Consider the following 21,684-nt stretch of genomic DNA (forward strand, 5'->3'; position numbering starts at 1 on the left):
ATAATATTCTCTTATTCAGATTAAGGCAAATAATTTGATTACTCATGTCCATGTCACTGTCTATGTCCGTTGCAATCTTTAAGCAATATTTGTATATATATATAAATCTATGGGCATCACTGGCTCAAACAATAGAATTGGTTTGGAGTGAGAGAAAATTAAGTATTTTGGGGAAACCAAATTCATTTTTGGTTTTGTAATTGTCATAAAAAATGGATTCTGAATTTTAAATTGTTCATGAAGTTATAAAACATGGAGAACGCAAAAGTACAACATAAATCATTATATTTTATAGGTTGTGACATGGTCATTTGTGTGAATTTACACAAACAGACATGAATGTTGCAGGATTATAATATTACAATTAACAATACGTTTTACATAAGACAGCTTAAAGTGGCTTCATAAAAAAAAATTCTAGTGATTTTAAATGCAAAACACATCTGATTGAAATTCTTTGTTCTTCAACGTTTATAAGCAGGGTTAACAAACCCTGCTCTAATTTCTTGTCATTTATCAAAAGAAGTGAGTTGAAAATGTGATTTGAATGCATCTGATGGTGTACAGTATTTATGACTAGAATAAACTTCCCAGAAGAACTTGAACACGGCATTATTCCTTTCAGACGGCTTCTTGAGATTCTGACTAATATGACCAGATAAGAGAATTGCTTGAAAGAAACCTAAAGGTGCGTTCATGTCATCATTCTAACTTTAAAAAAGCATTTAAATCTCCATACAACATTTACAACTTGTCAATTAAACTCTTAACCTATTTGAGGACTGTTGACCACTTTTTATTTAGGCAATCCTTAGTCTGAGTACTTGATCATTTTTTGAGTAGAACATCAGATGTTGTTGTCATTTTGAAATCACACTAATTGCAACATTTTCCACACATTTTAAACCTGAATTTGTTGGCAAAAGGTTTTATTATCAGCTAATTTCATCATGATTAAATGATGCAGTAAAGATGAGATCACTGTCATCTTGATGATTAGTTTAAAGGTGCCTGTGAGACTCCGACCAGGTTGTGTCTGTGTGCTCGAAACAACCGTTTCTCTGCTGGCCTTTCTATTCCTTATAAAGGTTGACGTCCTTGTAAATGTCTTCCTCTGTTTATGCTGCTTTGTTATAGTTGACAGGTCAGTAGAGTAAACCAGATAATAACTGATTCTAGACAGATGCACAATAGATATTTTTAGGAGTTTGATGCTTTCTTTTGGGGCCAGGAATAGTTTGACTGGCAAATGGCAAGTGCACTTGTTAGTTTACTACAGACTTAATTTCAAAACACAAGAGCAGAAGTTGAATTTAAAACAGAAATTGTATGTAATGAAGTGAAGTCTATTTTAATATAGTTATCTTGTTGATTATATTAAATATAACATATTTACTTTTTAATTGAGTCTAACAAGACTATTATGTCAATTATATAATATATGTTTACTACAATATATAAATAATGTCTTGTTTTAAAAAATATTAATGACTGATTTGTTATTAGTAATTTTTAGTACTATTTATACTTGTCCCTTTTAAAATAAAATATCATCAACATTATGTAATATGTCGGTTATATATGTGGCGACTCTAGATTGATAAAAGGACTAAGCCGAAAAGAAAATGAATGAATGAATATATATATATTATATATTATATTATATAATATATAATAATATAATCATAACCGGTTTTTATGTACTGATGTCATTTATCACATGCCTTATATGGTGTAAGCGAGTAATCAAAACGTTTCAACTACTTAAAAAGCAGATAACTGTGCACAATTCACTGCTTGTGAGTTTGCTTGACAGTCTTTCACTGACAGGGAAGTACATCAGAACCCAGCTAAAATAGAAAGCTGTAAACTCTCTCACTTTCTGTGGCCCCTTTGACTTTTGGCGTGTTTGTAAGGTAAGGTTTTGTCTCCTCTCTCAGCTGTTGCAACAATAACATCACTTGTGAATCCAGACACAAGCGAAGAAACGGGCCAAGTAAACATTAACAGCTGCCGTTTAGGCCAAAGTGGCACCCTTTTTGCTATCTTCTTCCTGTATCTGTAAAAGCTAAAATGTTTTATTTTTATTTTCTGTATCTATTTGAAAATGAAGAAAATGTTGTCTTAAGAAAAACTTTTGTTTTTATAAATAAACGTTCATTTAAAAACGTTTAAGATTAACATATTATTTTACTATCGGAGATGTGCAGATTGTAGCTTACTGAATGCCTAAAACAAAGAAGTAAATTATTAAAGGGACAATCGGGTGCTGGTCGGGTGCAGATATATATATCAGATAAAACTATATGTGGGAGGGAGGTGGATGATTAGTATGGAGCCTCCTATTTCTAAGTAAAATATCAAATTGTTTATGGAAAGCATTGTCGATGCAACGAGAGATCGAATTGAACCGAATCAATAATCAGAACTGAACTGAACCATGATGACGCCCATATATACAGATGAAGTCAGAATTATTAATCCCCCTAAATTATTAGACCCCCTGTTTATTTTTTCCCAATTTCTGTTTAATGGAGAAGAGATTTTTCAACACATTTTTAAACATAATAGTTTTAATAAATTATTTCTAATAACTGATTTATTTTATCTTTGCCATGATGACAGTAAATAATATTTGACTAGATATTTTTCAAGACACTTCTCTACAGCTTAAGGTGACATTTAAAGGCTTAACTAGGTTAATTGGGTTAACTAGGCAGGTTAGGGGAATTAGGCAAGTTATCGAAAAAATATATAGCTTGAAGGGGCTTATAATTTTGACCTTAAAATGATTCTTAAAAAAATTTAAAACTGTTTTTATTCTAGCCTAAATAAAACACATAAGACTTACACCAGAAGAAAACATATTTTCAGACATACTGTGAAAATGTCTTTGATCTGCTAAACATCGTTTAGGAAATATTTAGAAAAACAAAAAAAACCCACATTTTAAACTTTTTTCCTGTTTAATATTTTAAATATTATTTATGTATCTAATAGAGAACACAATGTAGCAAAGCAAAACAAAACTGTTTGATGTCATTAAAAGAGAAACAGCATTGCATCACAAGTAATTTTGTACACAATAAATGTAAATTATTCCATGTTTACCAAACCATCTCAGATTTATGCATGTGCGTCTGCTTTTACACAAGCCTTTTTTGCTGTCCATCTTTATTTTAAGAACTTCTTGAAGTGCATGAAGTCATATGAAAAATATGGACTTTTAAAATGGTCATCCAAAACTTTATTCCCCTCATATTAATTCCTGAAATGCAGAAAGCTTGTATTAGCGCGGCTGAAGTGCGCAGCGGTTTGCTGAGAGTGTTTATAGTTTGTTCTCTCAGAGCTCCATTTAAGGACTGGTCTGCAGATGTGAACGACTGCACATTACAGATACTCTGCTCATCATTCTACACTCCTGAAAGCACATACTAACAGCACACATGACTGACAGTGCAGGTGACCATGATTTTACACAGGCTGGAGTGAGATAGAACAGTTTTGTGTTGATTGTGGATCTGCTGCAATGATAACACACACCGTCAGCTTTACACTTTCCATGCTTTTCTGTTTCAATATTTAGGGTTGAGAAGATTACAGTGTTTACTTTCTGGGGTATTTTTACTTTTATACAATAGTCCTTGTGATAAATGTTTTAAATAGAGAAGGATAAGAGTATGTGGATAAGATTTTTATTAATTTTTTTAGAGTACAGAAATATAAATTATTTATGAGTCATTTATAGAAAGACTGACACTTCTTAGATTAATGTTTAAATTTTCTGATTTTGATATGTTAATTCACAAATGTTGAAATGTCCTCATATAAAGAAGACAGTGGTTATAAATCTTAATAGTTTATATTTGTTATTAGTTTGTTATTTACTATTATTATTTTGGACTTTTTAAGACTTTATATTTATAGTTATAACTACATATTTATTTATATATTTATTTATTTATTCATACAACAGTTCTGTCTGGTTCTCGAATCTGATTTGCTGAAAGTCGTGCAATTTTCTGCAATACCAGCACTCGTACAGCCTCTTCACCCCTGTGTATTAATCCACCCACATGACAAGATGACAAGCAGAGGAATAAGCTCACTACTGTTTGACTAATATTGCATCTGTTGTACTTTTCAGATGAGCATGTAGTTTTTTTAGATGGCAACTATGCAGTTTATTTACACAGATAGTGCTTGTTTTAAATGTTTATCATTTAGATCAAAACTCTTAAAAACTCAACTTTTTCTTTTCGTATTTCAAACTACAGCTGATCAAATCATTATTTAACAGGGAAGTGACATTCTAAGTCAATCTCTTTTTTGTATGTAGCAGTGCTGTATTTATACCATAGTAATCTGCTAGTTGTTTGCTTTGCTTTGGCTTTTTTGGGGTTAACAATTGTGATATCCCGATTGCAACAGACATATACCGGGAAGTCTCTGTAGACTGATGGCATTTCGTGCCATTTAGCCTTATAATCTTAAAATGTGAGCAAAATAATCTGTTTTGTCATCACTTTAGACATTACGCAAGAGAATCATTCGAATACTAGCGATAAAGTGGTGTGTGTGTAGTAGTGGGAAGTAGCAATGGTTTCTGATGTTCTGATCAGCTGCAGATGGGAATAAATGGCGGAAGATAGTTACTCAAACAAAATAATTTTTGATTATCTTTTTTTTAAATTACACGATTATGCCATCGTATATATATATATATATATATATATATATATATATATATATATATATATATATATATATATATATATATATATACATACAATTTAAGTCAGAATTATTAGCCCCCTTTGAATTTATTTCTTCTTTTTTATCTTTGCCAAATGATGTTAAACAGAGCAAGGTAATTTGCACAGAATGTTTGATAATATTTTTTCTTTTGAAAAAAGTCTTATTTGCTTTATTTCGGCTAGAATAAAAGCAGTTTCACAAATTTTAAACACCATTTTAAAGACAAAATTCTTTAAGCGCCTTTATATTTTTTCTCGATAATCTACAGAACAAACCACTTTTATACAATAACTTGCCTAATTACCCTAACCTGCCTAGTACACTAATTAACCTAGTTAAGCCTTTAAATATCACTTTAAGCTGTATAGAAGTGTCTTGAAAATATCTAGTAAAGTATAATTTACTGACATCATGGCAAAGAAAAAATATATCAGTTATTAGAAATGAGTTATTAAAACTATTATGTTTAAAAATGTGTTCTGAAAAAGTACAAATAATTCAGGGGGCTAATAATTCTGACTTCAACTGTATATATATATATATATATATATATATATATATATATATATATATATATATATATATATATATATATATATATATATATATATATATATATATATACAAGTGATAAAAACACAGCTGGATCTCAGTGATGCTAAATTAGTTTGGAATAATATTTTTAGATTCAATATTATTTTTCAGAAAAATTCAAATAAAATTTTTGAATGCTAGAAGATTTAACATTTTAAGAAGTAAAAATGATACCTTTTAATGACAAAGGATAATACAATCTTTTTATTTTTATAATTAATTTCATAATTATTTTCTATCTATATAAAAATATTTAGTCCCACTTTATATTAAGTGTCCTTAACTACTATGTACTTACATCAAAAAAATAAATACAATGTACTTACTGTGTTTTTAATGTATTTTGAGAACACTTATGGTGCTTTTGAGTTGGGATAGTGGTTGGGTTATGGACAGGTTTGGTAGCATGGGTAGGTTTAAGGGTGGGTTAAGGTGTAAGGGATGGTCAACAGTGTATTTGCAAATGTAATTACAAAAGTTAATTACAGATGTAAGTACATACATGTATTTAATCAAGCATAAGTACACAGTAAACACATGAATTTACACAATAAGTACATTGTAACAAACTATTAATTCCTGTGTAAGTACATATTAGTTAAGGCCACTTAATATAAAGTGGGACCAAATATTTTATTAAAAATACAAATTTAAAAAAAATGATTAAAACCATAGAATTGTTAGAAAACATTTTTTAAACTGACTTTTTAAAAGATTTTATTATTCATTGGTCTTTAGTCTCGTTGGTCTGGGCCAATTTGATTATAAGAAGGTTTATAAAAAAATGACACATTGCAAATGAAAATTATCTTTAAGCCGTCATTGTGGAAACAATCAGAGCTAAAAAGGAAATGAAACCTTTGATAAAATAACTTGAATAATCCAATCGATAGTGGAGCCAAACCCCAGCAGACCTTACATAACAGCAGCTTTCATCTGGAGAAATGATGAATTCTGACACTCTCATGTTAAACTCTGTGTGAGGGAATATATTTCTCCACTCATATTTAATATTTCAGTCTGCCGTTGGGTTCATACTGTATGTGCTTTATTGAGATGGATGAGTCTCAAGAAAGAAACCTCAAGGCATTTCCACCACATCCACTGGCTTTGTAGTGGAGAAAACAAACTTTATTGGAATCATATCTGGAAAAGAAATATTTGCGATGACAATTATTGATGCTAAAGAATCTAAACTCCCCCAAAATCACAGCTGCCCATCGTGGTTTTCAGTTCAAAACAGTCGTATATACTTCTATCAAGTGAAACGATCGTGGCATCGCCCATAAATCCCTTGTGCTTGATTAAACAGTTCGCAGATGCGTCAGCATATTTCTGACATGCATTTTCTCATTTAATACTTTCAGTACTACCACTTCTAAACCATATCTTCATAATTCTGTCCAGTTTCATTTTCTGAAATCCAAAGATCAACTATAGTTGCAAAAAAAAACTGCTGTGTGGTTTTGAGTTTCTTTTTCTTCATCTTGTGCCATAAGGGTATATCAGTTCTTGGATTATAAATAAATTACTGGTGCATGTTTAGTCACATGATTAAAGAATATCATCACACCTTTCTATAGGTTGTTTTCAATCACATGGTTCTGGTGACACACAAACTTCAGATGGAAGGCAGTAAGTACAAAACTGAATGGGAGACATAGAGGAAAGTCCATATTTTTGCAATTTATACCCTATTTCAAAAGAGATATTAATAAGAAATATTTACAAATGTTGGGCATGATCCTTATATCATGAGAGGGCAGAGTTTTCTACTGAATTAAAATATATTTGAGGCAGTATATACTGTAAGCTATTGGGTTACATGAAGAAATACTACAGTGTTTGGAAGCATACTATAGATAATTACTTGAACTAAACTGTTGTAGTAATTACATTGTTGCTGTGGTACAACACAACTGTAGTAATAAACCAATTATTTAATATCCTTCCGTTTTCTACGCTTATGATGCACCACAGTATACTCTAACGTTACAGTATTTATTACAGTTTATCAGTTTACTATACTACAGTATTCTGTAGAGTTCATTAACAAAGAGTTTTACACATCATAAACTTTATATGTGGTTCAAAAACATGTTTATTATAAATTACTATAGTTTTCCCCCATGCTTACATCTTCCAGACATATATAATAACAGAACAGATGAAAGCATACAAAAGCGTGAATAGTAAATGTAGACTATGCGCCAGTAAAAACAGAGATTTTATTACAGCATGGCAGGATAGCGTATCATTATATATTCTCCTGGATTTTGAAGTAAGTGTGTTGGTGTTTGAACCTGATTTTTATTTAACACATTAGCATATTTATACACATAGCTAGGCCTGTATCTAATCTTTATTGGTGCTGTCAGACGAATTATCGCGTTCAAAAAAATATGTACAGGTGGGTGTTTTGAAAAAAATGTTTATACCATCCCACCTATTCTTCAGTTTTTCAGCCAGTTTCTTAAACTTTCTCCCCTTTATAAACAAAAATTTTTTTTTTTTGAAATCTATAAAAGCTGTTCAGCATTTCTTGTTTTGGTCGATTTAAACAATTACAAAAATTTGGATGTTATGATAGTGATTCCAATGTAGAAGAACCACTTCCTGCCCTCCATCTGAATTCCGCGCGTCACCAATGATGCCATGTGAAAACAAGCAATATGAACATTTTTATACTTTTTTATTTTCTTGTACTAAAATTATATATATTGATTATCATATTTAATTCAGTCATTTATACTTAAAAAGCTCAGGTTTACCTTGTATAAATACTCAAAAAAATCTAAAAACTATGAACATTTTTACAAATATTTTGATTTTGACACCCACAGTTCAACAGTACTTCAATTCTTTTTTGATATATCTGCTATTTTCAGTGTTGCCAGACAGGTTTCCCGCCAAATTGTGAAAATGGCTTAGATGGGTTGACAAAATTTGGACGGTTTTGAACCATTTTTATTCATTCATTCATTTTCTTTTTGGCTTAGTCTCTTTATTAATCCTTGGTTGCCACAGCGGAATGAACCGCCAACTTATCCAGCACATGTTTCACGCAGCCGATGCCCTTCCAGCTGCAACCCATCTCTGGGAAACATCCATACACATTCATTCACACTCATACACTATGGACAATTTAGCCTACCTAATTCACCAATAGCGTATGTCTTTGGACTGTGGGGGAAACCGAAGCACCCGGAGGAAACCCACACGAATGCAGGGAGAACATGCAAAATCCACACAGAAATGCCAACTGACCCAGCCCAGGCTTAAACCGGCAACCTTTTTGCTGTGAGGCGACAGCACTACCCACTGCGCCAGCGCGCCACCCAATATACAATATACATTTTCGTTTTTTATTGTTCAAACGGTCGAATTCAGAAATTGACTGAAGTCCCGGCCAGTATGTTGTTTGCCTAATAAATGACAATAGGCTACAGGTTTTTTTATTTTTATTTATTTATTTTTTTTTAATTAAACCTTTAACATGTGCCTAATTTATTTGTTTTATTCTAATGATACATGATATAGTACATTTACAAGTACATGATACATTAAAAAGTGTGGTTATGATGACCATTCGACAAACAAATCCAGTAACAAATAGTGCTTAAAATGACACTAAAATGCAGTATTTAAACTGCATAATTAAAATTATAATTAAAAAATTAGGTGAAAAACTGCAAAATGGTCCACTTTTTGAGAAAAAAGAACCACCCCTGCCACCAGGCTGGCTTTGGGCCTGTTAATACAAAGGGATTGGTCAAAGCAGGCATAATTCATGCCAAATTTACACTATAAAGGTTGGAAAGAGATGCTTCTGAAATGACATTTAGGCTTCTTTACACAGATGCAACTTAGAGATTGTACAAATGCATTTAAACAGCAATTTTAATTAATATTTGGTATATTATTACAAGGAGCTGAGGAGTTTACACTATAAATGTTGCACAGAGATGCTTCTAAAGTGGAATCTAGGCATCTTAAGTTTTTTAATGCTGCTCAAATGTGGCATGAATGCATTTAATACAAACATACATTACATTAATCAGTGCTTCCCACAGGTTTCAAATATACTTGCGGTGGTAGCTGGATTGAAACATATCCTTTACCCACACAACAGATCATTTACAGAAGACATCGGACACCCATTCTCTATAAATGTCTTTAAAAAATGTTCGACAATTTAGTTAAATTCCCTTAATAGTGATGTAAACCATATTTTACCATGTCAAAAAAACTTTTTCACAGCAACTGTTTAGGTCCAGATAACTTTAAATTATGACGAACTATCGCTAACAACATTCCCTTCTCCCAAGATGTACAATATCCTAAAGAATTCCCTGGTTATTCTAAGTAACATTCCAAAGACCATGAACTTATCTAAGATCGATAATTTCACGCAGATGGTTAACCCCTTTTTTGACACAAAAAATAATGTGGTTTTTGACAATACTTTATTTATTATGACACTGTTATAAACTGTTTCTTTTCAATGGGTTAAAGTTTTTTAAAAATGCGCACTGTCAGCTGTGAAGCAAAACGAAAAGTAGTCTTTAATAAAAGTGTAATGCAAAAAACGTAGAAAGTAAAAGCGAAAGTCAACTCCCAGACATTTAAGGAGATTTAGGAAACACCGTCGTCCAGCATTTTTAAGCCTCAAAAAGGCACATATCATTGGGTCTCTGCAGAACACACATGAGTTTTATTTGGGTCCGGTCCTCTCGAGCGGTGCGTAAAGTTGCACTTTTACGTAAAAGAGCAACACAGTCATGCAGCACGTCCTTTTCTGGATGCGGTGGTTTCCTGTGCCCGGATGATGGGCACGAGCACTGCGTTGCATGTCTGGGGGTTCAGCATGTTAATTCATTGCGATGGCATGTCTGTTGAGCAGTTAAGATCGCAGTTAGCCCTTGCAAAAGGGCAAACCACCTCAGCTGTCCCTGCACTGTAGCGGGCACTGGGGCAGGTCTTAGGGTTCCAGTGGGAGATTATCCATCGCCTCGGGGCCCGCGGACCTCCCGGTTCACCCTGCCCCTTTATTAATTTGTCCAGTTCGCGTTTTGCGGATTTATCTGAACTGCACTCAGAGCTTTAGATCATCTGAGCAGCTCTTTGTCTGTTATGGTGGTCGGCAGCAGGGAAGTGCCTAATCTAAACAGAGGTTGGCCCACTGGATAGTGGATGCCACCTCCCTCGCTCATCAAAGCCAGGGCTAGCCGTGTCCCTCAGGAGTGCATGCGTACTCCACTCAGAGCATCGCATCCTTATGGGCGGGTGCACGCGTCACCTCTCTTACAGACATCTATAGAGCTGCAGGGCTACCTAATACATTTGCAAGGTTTTACAATCTGCAAGTGGAGCCAGTTTCCTCAAAGGTATTAAAGTAACCGTAAATCCAAGAGGGGGGAATAGAACTGCTCCCCAGAATTGGTGTCCCAATTCACTTTAGCTTGAAGGCATAGGGCTAAGGGGAAGGGGTGAATAGCCCTTCGAACGAAGATTTTTTAGGACCACATTCGAAACCAAGGGGTAAGAACATTTCCCAGAATGCACCAGCCACAGCAGCAGTATTGCTGAACCCAGAGTAAGGAGATTCAAAAATTAGTATTTATTGTCATTACGAATTTTTACGACAAACAAACACATGTTTTATTATATTCATAACTGCGTTCGTGTTTTACCGTCATGCTTTAAAAAAAAAAAGGCAAAAAAAAAACCCGCTAAATTTCGCGATCTATAAATCCTATTAAATAACTCCTATACATCGGTCCCAAAGTATTCTGACTCTGGAATACCCTGTCAGTAATGTCTAGTGGCTGTCAATGGGCTTTTTACAGTGTCTGCTATAATGTTAATGTTGTTTTTGGTGTGTTTACATTGATAAATATGGCCACTGTGTAAATACACAGTAAAGTTACGATCTTATTGCCACATTAGATCATTATGATAACATAATATATGCCTTTAGTGATCTCCTGAAGATAATCTCAGAGGAGAAGCATGAGATTGAGAGGACATATGATGACATGTGCTTTCTGAACGAAATCCCCATATATGGATTAAATCCACTATAGCATTTCCGTTCCCCCCTCGAGGAACGAGGGTTACTTTGGTAACCAGAGCGTTCTCGAACACACAATGAGCCATACAAAATGGGGCAAGAGAAGATTTTCTACTGATTAATCGAACATAAATTCAAATTGTTAACACAAAATTTTTGTTTAATGCAATTACAACTATATATTTGAATACATGCGGCATGGTGAGTCAGAGCAGACATAAAGTAAAGTGTGCACACTCTTCTTGAAAGAAAAGTTAATACAATGTGAATCTGGCTTGTTCTTCACTATATGTCTCCTGCAGCAGGTTAGGGAAACTCCACAGACTTTGGAATGTTTTGACGGCTGCTTTTGTTCCAAGATTCAGCCATAATGTTTCAGTATCTGTCAAGACGATGAGATTTCTCCCTCCATCTCTCCTTGCATTTCATCCGCCCGCACTGGAGGTCTGAAAGCTATTGTATTCATCCAGCAACACTTCTTACAGAAGACAGACCTTATTTTTCCAAGAAAATCACAGATACTCCATCTGACTGTCTTTTTGGATGACCTTTTTCTTATGGAACTCCCTGAGAGGAACGGATTGTTTCGGATTTCCGCTGTTGCGCTCGAGTCGGAGAAACAGAATTGTGGTCCCTGTTATGGGTTTCTCTCTACCATCTCCAACATCTGCAAATGATTGGGAAGGGAAGTGAAGAGGAGAGGGGGAAAACATAAAACCCATCCTCCGTCAATTGGCCATTTCAAGTGTCCTCGCTGGCTTATAAACACCAACATGCCATGGCAAACTCAAGACAGGCCAAACTCGCTCAAGAGGGGTGTTGTGGGTGCAACATCTGAGACCAGCATTCAAGCAAAAGTACATTTTTGCTTCTAAGTTTACAGTCTGGCTAATTTACCGTGACTCTAGGATGCTAACAAAGCTTTCTCCTCAGATTTCCATCCAAACCTCTGTCTGTGTACGCAAAGATTTCATTAAAGTTGAGGCTGGATGGTCTCTTAAGCAAGCTGGTGAACCAAATGTAAATAAATGCAATAAACTGTTTATGAAACTCAAGGGATACAAATATTGTAAAAAAATCACCAAGTATTGCAATGTTTTCCCATGGTAATACAGGAATTTCTAGATTTTATATTTCATTTTTGTATTGTATTTTGTATTTGTTTTAACATTAATGTGTTGTAAAAGCTTGTTTTTTTTGTATTGTTTTATTTTTCTTGCTTAAAAAAAATGTAAATAATTTTCCTATTTAAAGCTTCACTCGTCTGTGTTTATTTTGTGTACTAAAACCAAAAAATAAATAAAAAAATGTGCCCTGAAATGGCTAGGCTCTTCTGTATGCTCTCATTCTGGAACTTTGCTGCTGTACAGATGCACTTCAAAAACAGTATTTAAGGGTGCTTTCACACCTAGATTTTTGTTTCAGAACCTGGCGCATCTCCCCAGTTAGCGCGATTCGTTGGTCATATGTGAATCCTGCATTTGCGCTTGGATCTGCGCCGAATCAATTGGTCCAAGATCGCCTGAATGAGGTGGTCTCGGCTCGATTAAAATTAGCTCTGGAGCAGATCGATTATAGTGAGAAAGCAATAAGATCCGAACCAGGCAATATCACTGAGTATTATGGATATGTAATAGGCATATATATGGCTATATATGAAGAGAGAATTATGAGTATGGCAGGATGTCATTCCTACAGGTAAATGTGTGTTTTGTGTCAAATATGAGCATAAAAGCATGCTAACTATTAATGAAAGCTGTTTATCCAGTAGGTAAATTGACTGAACTGCAGTCTTGGTTTATCTGTTATTTCTCTCTGTAATGTAAAGCCTATAATGCATTAGCACAATTTTAGCACAATCAGTGTGGAGTCATTTTCAAGATCGCGTTTGCTCGTGTAATCATTAATGCCTTTTCAGGTTTATGTAAAGTTTATGAAGGTTATTTCCCACCCGCTCTGTCAGTGATGAGCCAGGAAGCCTTCATATATCTGTCAGTGTCTGCATTTGCGTTGAAGAATAAGAGACTTTACTCACGTGTCTGTATCCCATCACTCTACAGGATGAACTCTTATGATGATGATGAGGAGGCGGCTCGCGAGCGCCGGAGACGAGCTCGTCAAGAACGCCTGCGAAACATGGAGAATGAAGAGTCCAGTAATATTACAACAGAAAGCAACAGGTAGTTTTACTTGCTAGCACAAATATACAGTTTTTTAGTGAATTTGCATGGTGCAACCCTGCCAACCTGATTTCACCAAGTAGAATATGTTCCTGGATTAACATCTATGTTGATCCTGGAACAACATTCCTATAAGCCAATCAGAACTAAGAGATACCTCTACCGTTTATTTTAGGTTTAGGCTTACGGTTAGGTTTATGTACTTCTACATGATTGCTATTAAGATAATTCTGCCTTGTAAATCCATTTTTGCAAGTGTTTAAGACACTGTGAGAAATTAATGAAAGCATATAATGTGTATTATGAGGAATGTTTGTTGCATTGTATATTGTGTGTCATATATCATGAATGGATTTTCACACAGTTTCACACAATTCATTCATGTTGTCCCAACACAAATTGTTTAAAATTATTCACTCATTCATTTCCTTTTCGGCTTATTTTGGGATAATGTTAGTACACAAGTCAGCAAAATACAGCACTGTTCTTGTTCTTTGTGGATATTGAAATGAGAAAATCTTACATTCTGTGCCTTTAACATATACAAATACCTCTACAGCTTCTAATGTTACTGTTTTCAGCACAGAGACATCTTCATTGATAAATAGTTCTGAACCAGCGGAGGATGATGATGACCAGGCTCTTCTGGAAAGGATTGCCAAAAGAGAGGAAAGAAGACAAAAAAGGATGAAGGAAGCTTTGGAGAGACAGAAGGAACTTGATCCCACCATCACGAATGGAACCGAAAGCACCAGCGCTGCCACAGAGAATGAGCCAAATACTAGAAGAGACGATCAAGAGTCATCCAGAAATGATCTCACTTCAACAGAAACCAACTCTTGGAAGGAAAAGGAAGAGCTTAAAGTGGAGGAAAAGCTACAGGAGAGAAATGTTGACGTTGAGGAGACAGTCCCGGTACAGGAGGAAACAGTGCCAGAGGAACCCAAAGCATCTCTTGAGGAGATAAACAAACCAGACGATGAGGACAGACCAACAAGGTCCTATCTCAGAGAACAGGTCATTTTCTCAATCATTTCCATCTATAATGAAGGTTTGACATGTTAGTGATGTATTTAATGCTGTTTTTGTATTATTTGTTTAGTATCATAATTACTTTATTACAGGAATCCATGGAAGAGAAACCCAAAGAACCAACAAACAAGGTATGAGAGTCTTAAGATTTGATTGGGTTTTTAAAGGGGGCAAGGGATGATATTTTCAGCTGTTTTTGTTTTTTGTAAGGTTTCTTGCTTGTCTGGCAGCTTAGAAATGTTAAAAAGAAAAGACAGCAGTTTGCTATTAACTATCTGTGTTTGAAAATCTGTCAGCAAGCCTGATTCTACTCACAACTAGCTATTTGCAAAAGGCTACTTTCATCAGTCTGGGAGAAAGCAGTCCCAGCATGCAACCTGCTCTGTGCTGTGGTGGACTGAAAAGACATTTTAAAGACAAAGATAGCATGTAAAAACCTTTGTTAAACGTGTCCTATATTCATTTGTGGCAAATGGCACTTGCTTGTGTTTGTATTAGAGGTAATTTTAACAGAAAACTTTCTGCAAGTGACAGATTTGGTTTTATACAGTAAGGTAAAAATCTGAAGGCCATTAATCATGTTGACACATTACATTGAGGCTCGCCCCGTTATTTTTTGTTTTTTGGGATTTCTAATAGTAATTAAAATATTTCTGCTTTAATTGAAAGTATCTGCATGCACAATACAGTACACGAAAGTAAAGTTGTCACATCTTTTGAATGCTTAAAGGGGTGGTCCACTATGATATCATATTTTGGTCACACTTTACAATAAGGTTCATTAGTTAATGTTAATTAATGCATTTACTAACATGAACAAACAATGAACAATACATTTACTACTGTATTTGTTCATGTTAGTTAAAGAGCCCATATTATGGGTTTTTGAAAATTCCCCTCCATGTAGTGTGTAACACAGCTCTAAGTGAAGTGAAGTATCCAGCTAAGGCTTAAATCTGTTAGTGTACAGTGTTTAAAACGGTTGATTCATCTATAAAAGAGTCGACTCATAGTGCTTCAAACGAGTCGCCTTGATACCGATTCATTAGGTGTTTCGCCATGACGTACGAACGAAACCAAGTTATTCACGTGCACGCGCAAACCCGGGAGATTTCAAACCTGAGGCCCCGCCCTCTGACGCAGAAACCCAGACACACACACAAACACACACCCACAAACACGCCGGTCGATTGAAGTCACACTGCAGATGGATATATTGAGTCTCTACCCAAACATGAAACCTCAGCATTATAGCCAAGCAGTTGGAAACTACTGGAAACTTCTGGAAGCTACAGGCTACAAAGAATACTTCATCAGCGTTTGTTAAAGGAAGGATCAGTAAAGGGTAACTTATTGATGGACGTCAGGATTTTTCTTCCTCCATTTCTCAAGTGTAAGTATGTGCGATTAAAATTGCCTCGTTTGGTTCTAGCTTGCAAATGTATTTAGTTGTGATTTGTTACTTGTAACCGCGTGTACTGTATCAGGTTAACTGGCTATATTCTCTTATCGCGTGCTGCGTTAACGGAGCTCCGTGGACGAGGAGTAGTGTGTGTGTCTGTGTGTGCGCGCCCTGTCGTCCGGAGGTGTGTGTGTTTGTGTGTGTGCGCGCGCGTTGTCGTCCGGAGCAGGTTTAGTCTGTATTTACATTGACCCACTGGCAGCTAAAATCCACGCCTACACTATCGAGTGTGTATGAACTGTGATTACTTTTATATTGCTGATTAGCTGTTTGGCATTTTACTCTCTGACTGAAGGCAGTCGACCAATCGCGACAGACTGTCATTGGTCCAATCAGCGCAGATTAGCTTCGCGCTAAGGAGGGGTTTGGGAACAAATGAATCACTGGACGATTCATACAGGAGTCGCTGGGATAATTAGGTAAAAATAAATGCAGATTATAAGACCATGAAAGTGTTTTTTGACCTTGCATGCATATTAAACTGTTGTTGGAGACCCTTACAACCAAGATATGACCCTATTTCATGTATAATATGGGCTCTTTAACATCAGTTAATGAAAATACAGTAGTTCATTGTTAGTTCGTTAACTTATGGTGCATTAACTAATGTTAACAAGCATCGACTTGGATGTTAATAATGCATTAGTAAATGTTCAATTATGATTAATAAATGCTGTACAAGTGTTGTTCATGATTAGTTCATGTTAGTAAATGCATTAACTAATGAACCTTATTGTAAAGTGTTACCCATATTTTAAACTTTAGTTGATGTGTAATGTAGCTGTGTGAACATAAACAACATCTCTGAATGTAAAAAGTTCTAAGTTCAATGCAGACCACGGTTTTTACAGAATTAGCTTAGCAAAGCCTACAATGGACGAATTTTGGGGACTACAAAAAATACTTCCGCCCCCTGTGAGATCACAAAGGTTCGTTACTGCGCACCCAAAACTGCGCAGGTAAGGGCCGTGGCCAGAGGCGCTGTAACATTATAGCAGAGATGAAGCTAAAAATGCAATCCAAACGCTGCTGTTTCCACAGAGCTTCGTCTGTTTCTGTGTTTGAGCTTCAAAAGAGACGACACAAAGACAGAAGTGCTTAAAGTTCAATATTAATTATCAATATTAATTAGTGTTCCAGAGAATTATAAAATACATAGCAAGCATGGTTTGACAAAACAGCTTCCAGAATCTCTCCCAGTTCAGTGCTGGATTCGGCTAAAATCTCCTCAAAGCAGAAGCTGTGAGCTACAACCTGTGTTTTTATTTGTTAAAATTGATCATGACATGTACAGTGTCTAGCGTTAACGGTAAGTTATGCTGTAGCAACGATGTAAACAATGGAAAATGCTGCTTTGCGGGCAAACAATTTAGCTACAAATTCATATTAATCAGTCAAACTGCTGTAAACACACACACACTACACCAGCACGTTCGTGTCTCTTATGTGTGTGCGCGACTTTGCATTGATTGTCTTCAGGCAGCTTTTCCATGCGTTTCACATCTCAGATAATGAAGTTGCTAAAGATATGAGGATGATTCATATAACTTACACCTGCATATTCCGGATATCTGTGAAACACGTTGTGTAATGCATAGAGTTAAAAAAAAAATACAGGATAGCTCACCTCGTGGACTCGTGGTAGCAGCAGGAAAATAAATCAAGGCTCACACAGGTAGCATCCCACATCTTGTGCTTTATTCTTCTGTCACGATATATTACAGATAATAACTTAATCCGAGCATCAGAGAAAAAGAAAAAAAAGGAGCCGCACCCCATTTTCATTCGTTACAGACACTTGTCAGACTTTATTATAGAGAGCAGGCAGGAGGTTGACTGATTGTTTACACAGCAGAAAAGCGCGTGCTTTTACGGGTGTGACGTGGAGCCGATTCACGAATCGTAGCACATTATGACGATGACCAATCAGAGTCACTTAAGGGCGGGCCTTTCAGAGGAACTAGGAAATATGTCGTTTTCATGTTAGCTGAGTAGCTGTGTATAATCAAAGTGAGATTTATGAAAAAATAACGCGATTTCCTTCAAGTGAAACATGAGCGCACATTGCTTTGCATCTTATAAACACAACCAAGCCTTAAAATTACATTCTGGACCACCCCTTTAACTTTCAATTTTGAATATGAGATCACACACAGTTTTATCTAAAACATTCTTAGCGTGACATCATCAATCTCAGATAAGTTAGTGGTCTTTGGAATGTTACTTAGATTAACCAGGGAATCCCTTAGGATATTGTGCATCTCGGGAGAAGGGGACGGTGTTAGCAGTAGTTCATCATAATTTAAAGTTAACAGTTGCTGTGAAAAGAGATTTTCATGACATGGTAAAATATGTTTTTACATCACTAATAATGGATTTTAACCAAAGTGTCTGACATTTTATAAAGATGTTTTATAGAAAATGGGTGTCCGATATCTGTAAATGGTCTGTTAATACAAAAATGAAAATTCAGTTATAGTTTAGCCTCATGCCATTCCAAACGCTACAGTGCATCCGCTTCACTTCATTTTTTTTTTTTTTGTGACAGCCTTATTCCAAAATGGATTTAATTTATTTTTTTTTTTCAAAATTCTACACACAATACCCCATAATGACAATGTGAAAAATATTTTTTATTTTTTGCAGATTTCTTAAAAAAAAAAAAACCTGAAAAATCACATGTATGTCTAATTATTCACATTATGCCTTTGCAGTGAAGTTCTAAATTGAGCTCAGGTACATTCTGTTTCCACTGATCATTTTTTAGATGTTACAGCAGCTTGATTGGAGTTCACCTGTTGTAAATTCAGTTAATTGGACATGATTTGAAAAGGCATACACCTGTCTATATAGGGTCCCAGGGTTGACAGTGGATGCCAAAGCACAAACCAAGCATGAAGACAAAGGAATTGTCTGTAGACCTCCGAGACAGGATTGTCTTGAGGCACGAGGCTGGGGAATGTTACAGAAAGATTCTTGTTGCTCTGAAAGCTCTGTCTGAGCTCTAGCATTGTTCTGAATCTTACAGAACGACAACCATCTGTGCAGCAATCCACCAGTCAGGCCTGTAAGGTAAAGTGGGCAGACGGAAGCCACTCCCTGCCAGGAATTTGCCAAAAGGTATCTGAAGGACTCTTAGACCATAAGAAACAAAATTCTCTGATCTCATGAGATAAAATGCAACTCTTTGGAGTGAATGCCAGGCATTACGTTTGGAGAAAACTAGGCATCGCTCATCGCCAGGCAAATCCCATCCCTACAGTGAAGCGTGGTGGTGGCAGCATCCTGCTGTGGAGATGTTTTTCAGCAGCAGGAGCTGGAAGACTAGTCAGGATAGAGGGAAAGATGAATGCAGCAATGTACAGAGACATCCTGAATGAAAACCTGCTTCAGAGTGCTCTTGACCTGAGACTGGGGCGACAAATAGGACAATGGCACAAAGCACACTGCCAAATTATTAATGGAACGGCTTTACAACAAATCTATGAATGTCCTTGAGTGGCCCAGCCAGAGGCCAGACCTAAATCCTATTGAACATCTTTGGAGAGTTCTGAAAATGGCTGTACACCGTCGCTAAACCAACCTGATAAAACTTGAGAGGTGCTGCAAAGAGGAATGGGCAAAAATTCACAAAGACAGGTGTGCCAAGCTTGTGGCATCATATTCAAAAAGACTTGAAGCTGTAATTGCCGCCAAAGGCGCATCAACAAAGTATTGAGCAAAGGCTGTGAATACTGAGGCACATGTGATTTTTCAAGTTTTTACATAAATTTGCAACAATTTAAAAAAATTATTTTTTCACATCGTCATTATGGGGTATTGTGTGTGGAATTTTGTGGAAATAAAGGAGTTTAACCCATTTTGCAGTAAAGCTGTAACAAAAAAATGTGGAGGTGAAGCGCTGTGAATACTTTCCGGATGCACAGTATAACTTTTTTTTCTTCCCATTTGGAATGCAATTATAGATAATTTTAATAAAATCTGAAAGATCGATGTCCCTCCACTAAAAGTGGTCTCATCAGAACATCCATAAAAGATCATTTGAATTATTATTCCAAGTTTTGTCAACAAAATGATTTGGATCATCTGGATTTTAACTCAAGAATAAGTGAACATAATCAAAAGCTCAACATCATTGGTTTTTGCTGAAGGTCAAACATGCCAGGTGAAACTCAAAGAGGTACCTCATTGGTTCTCAGGCATCAAACAATGATTTCTTTCCATTGCCAGATATGAACTGTAAATATTGTTTGCTGATCAATTATATGTAAATATAGTCCTAAATCAAATTTAAGCCACTCATGCCTCTCCAGAAGGCTTAAACACCAGCAGCAGAGGCTTTCAATGGAGGAACAGATCTTTCAGATTAATTGAAAATCCATTCATATTTTTCTAAATATGAACAAAGTTCTTATGGGGTTGGATTAGCATGGTGTTGAGGAAATAATTGTTAACTCATAGTAAAACGTAATAAACAGAATGTGGAAGCTGGTAAATTTGGTAAATGTCTTTTTAAAATGTCTTTTTAAATTTGGTAAATGTAATTATATGTTGTTGATTATTTAACATTATTTGTTGTATTTTTAGGAAGAATCTGTCAGTGCAATTATAGAGATTAAAGAACAAACTAATAGAGATTTAGCAAGTGCAGATTTAGAATTGAAAAAGGTGGAAGATCAAAGTTTGATACCAGAACCAGCAAATGAGAACAAAATAGAGGTGGAAGTCAAAATGGAGGCAGACACACCAAAGATTGAGGAGGAAAAGCTGGTGATGAAAGAAGATGTGGAGAAACCTGAAGAAAAACTTGTTGAGGCGAAGGCTCAAATTCAAGATGAAGCTCCAGTGAAAAAAGAGATTGAAAAACTTGTGAAAGAGCAAGAAAAACCTAGTGAAATTGTTGAAGAAACACCAAAGAAATCCATAAAGGAAATTGAGGTAAAGGCCAAAATCCCAAAGAAAGAAGAAGAGAAACCACAACTGAAGAAAGAGTTTGTAGAAAAACCATCAACCCCACTGAAGAAGGTTGAGGAGAAACCATTGACCCCAAAGAAAGAAGCTGAGGAGAAAATTGTGGCCCCAAAGAAAGCAGTTGAGGAAAAAACTGTGACTCAGAAAAAAGAGGTTGAAGAAAAAACATTTATTCCAAAGAAAGAGGTTGAGGAAAAACCTAAATGGAAGAAAGAAGCTGAAGAAGCGAAGGCCAAAGTTGAAGAAAAGGTCAAATCAAAGAAGGAAGAGGTATTCACCTCTTACCTGAGTGACGCATAGGAATCACAAATATACGCACAGACCACGCTTTTAATGTGCTTTATCGGACTGGGTGAATGCAGCGTTTTTTTGTGTGTGTGTGTGGATATCACAAAATCTGTAAGGAACATGTCCAGGTCTTTAACTTTTTTATATGAGATTTTTCATCTTCACTATGATAATGTAGAAAAAAACTAATTACATAGCAAACAGCAATAAAATATTTACACTAAGTGTAAATTGAATCCATCCATAAATAAAACATGCCAGAATAATGGTGCATTTAAGTCATCTCAGATAAATCACATTTATGAATTAAATGCACATGATCATTA

General features: G+C 35.5%; 2 protein-coding genes across 8 annotated transcripts in view; one reads left to right on the forward strand and one right to left on the reverse strand.

Annotated features, from left to right (window-relative positions):
* LOC101885990 (interleukin-17 receptor A) overlaps positions 1 to 21,684 on the reverse strand; it is a 170,965-nt gene that overhangs the window by 110,093 nt on the left and 39,188 nt on the right. For 2 of the 4 annotated variants that reach the window (XM_087312201.1, XM_087312205.1), the window contains exon 2: positions 13,461 to 13,552. The gene's annotated coding sequence lies outside the window, so the exon portion shown is untranslated. Of the gene's footprint in view, positions 1 to 13,460; positions 13,553 to 16,846; positions 17,859 to 21,684 lie in introns of those variants that run through there. The other 2 variants (XM_087312225.1, XM_087312224.1) reach the window with 2 other exon arrangements.
* The window catches only part of cald1b (caldesmon 1b), a 68,544-nt gene that overhangs the window by 21,431 nt on the left and 25,429 nt on the right, over positions 1 to 21,684 (forward strand). For 2 of the 4 annotated variants that reach the window (XM_087310900.1, XM_087310901.1), the window contains exons 3-6: positions 13,486 to 13,605; positions 14,187 to 14,622; positions 14,730 to 14,768; positions 20,687 to 21,340. In XM_087310900.1, coding sequence (XP_087167026.1) covers positions 13,486 to 13,605; positions 14,187 to 14,622; positions 14,730 to 14,768; positions 20,687 to 21,340 — 1,249 coding nt within the window. 4 annotated transcript variants of the gene reach the window in all.

This window comes from Danio rerio, chromosome 25, assembly GCF_052040795.2.
Source record: "Danio rerio strain M-AB ecotype USA chromosome 25, GRCz13ab, whole genome shotgun sequence".
NCBI classification, from domain to species: domain Eukaryota; kingdom Metazoa; phylum Chordata; class Actinopteri; order Cypriniformes; family Danionidae; genus Danio; species Danio rerio.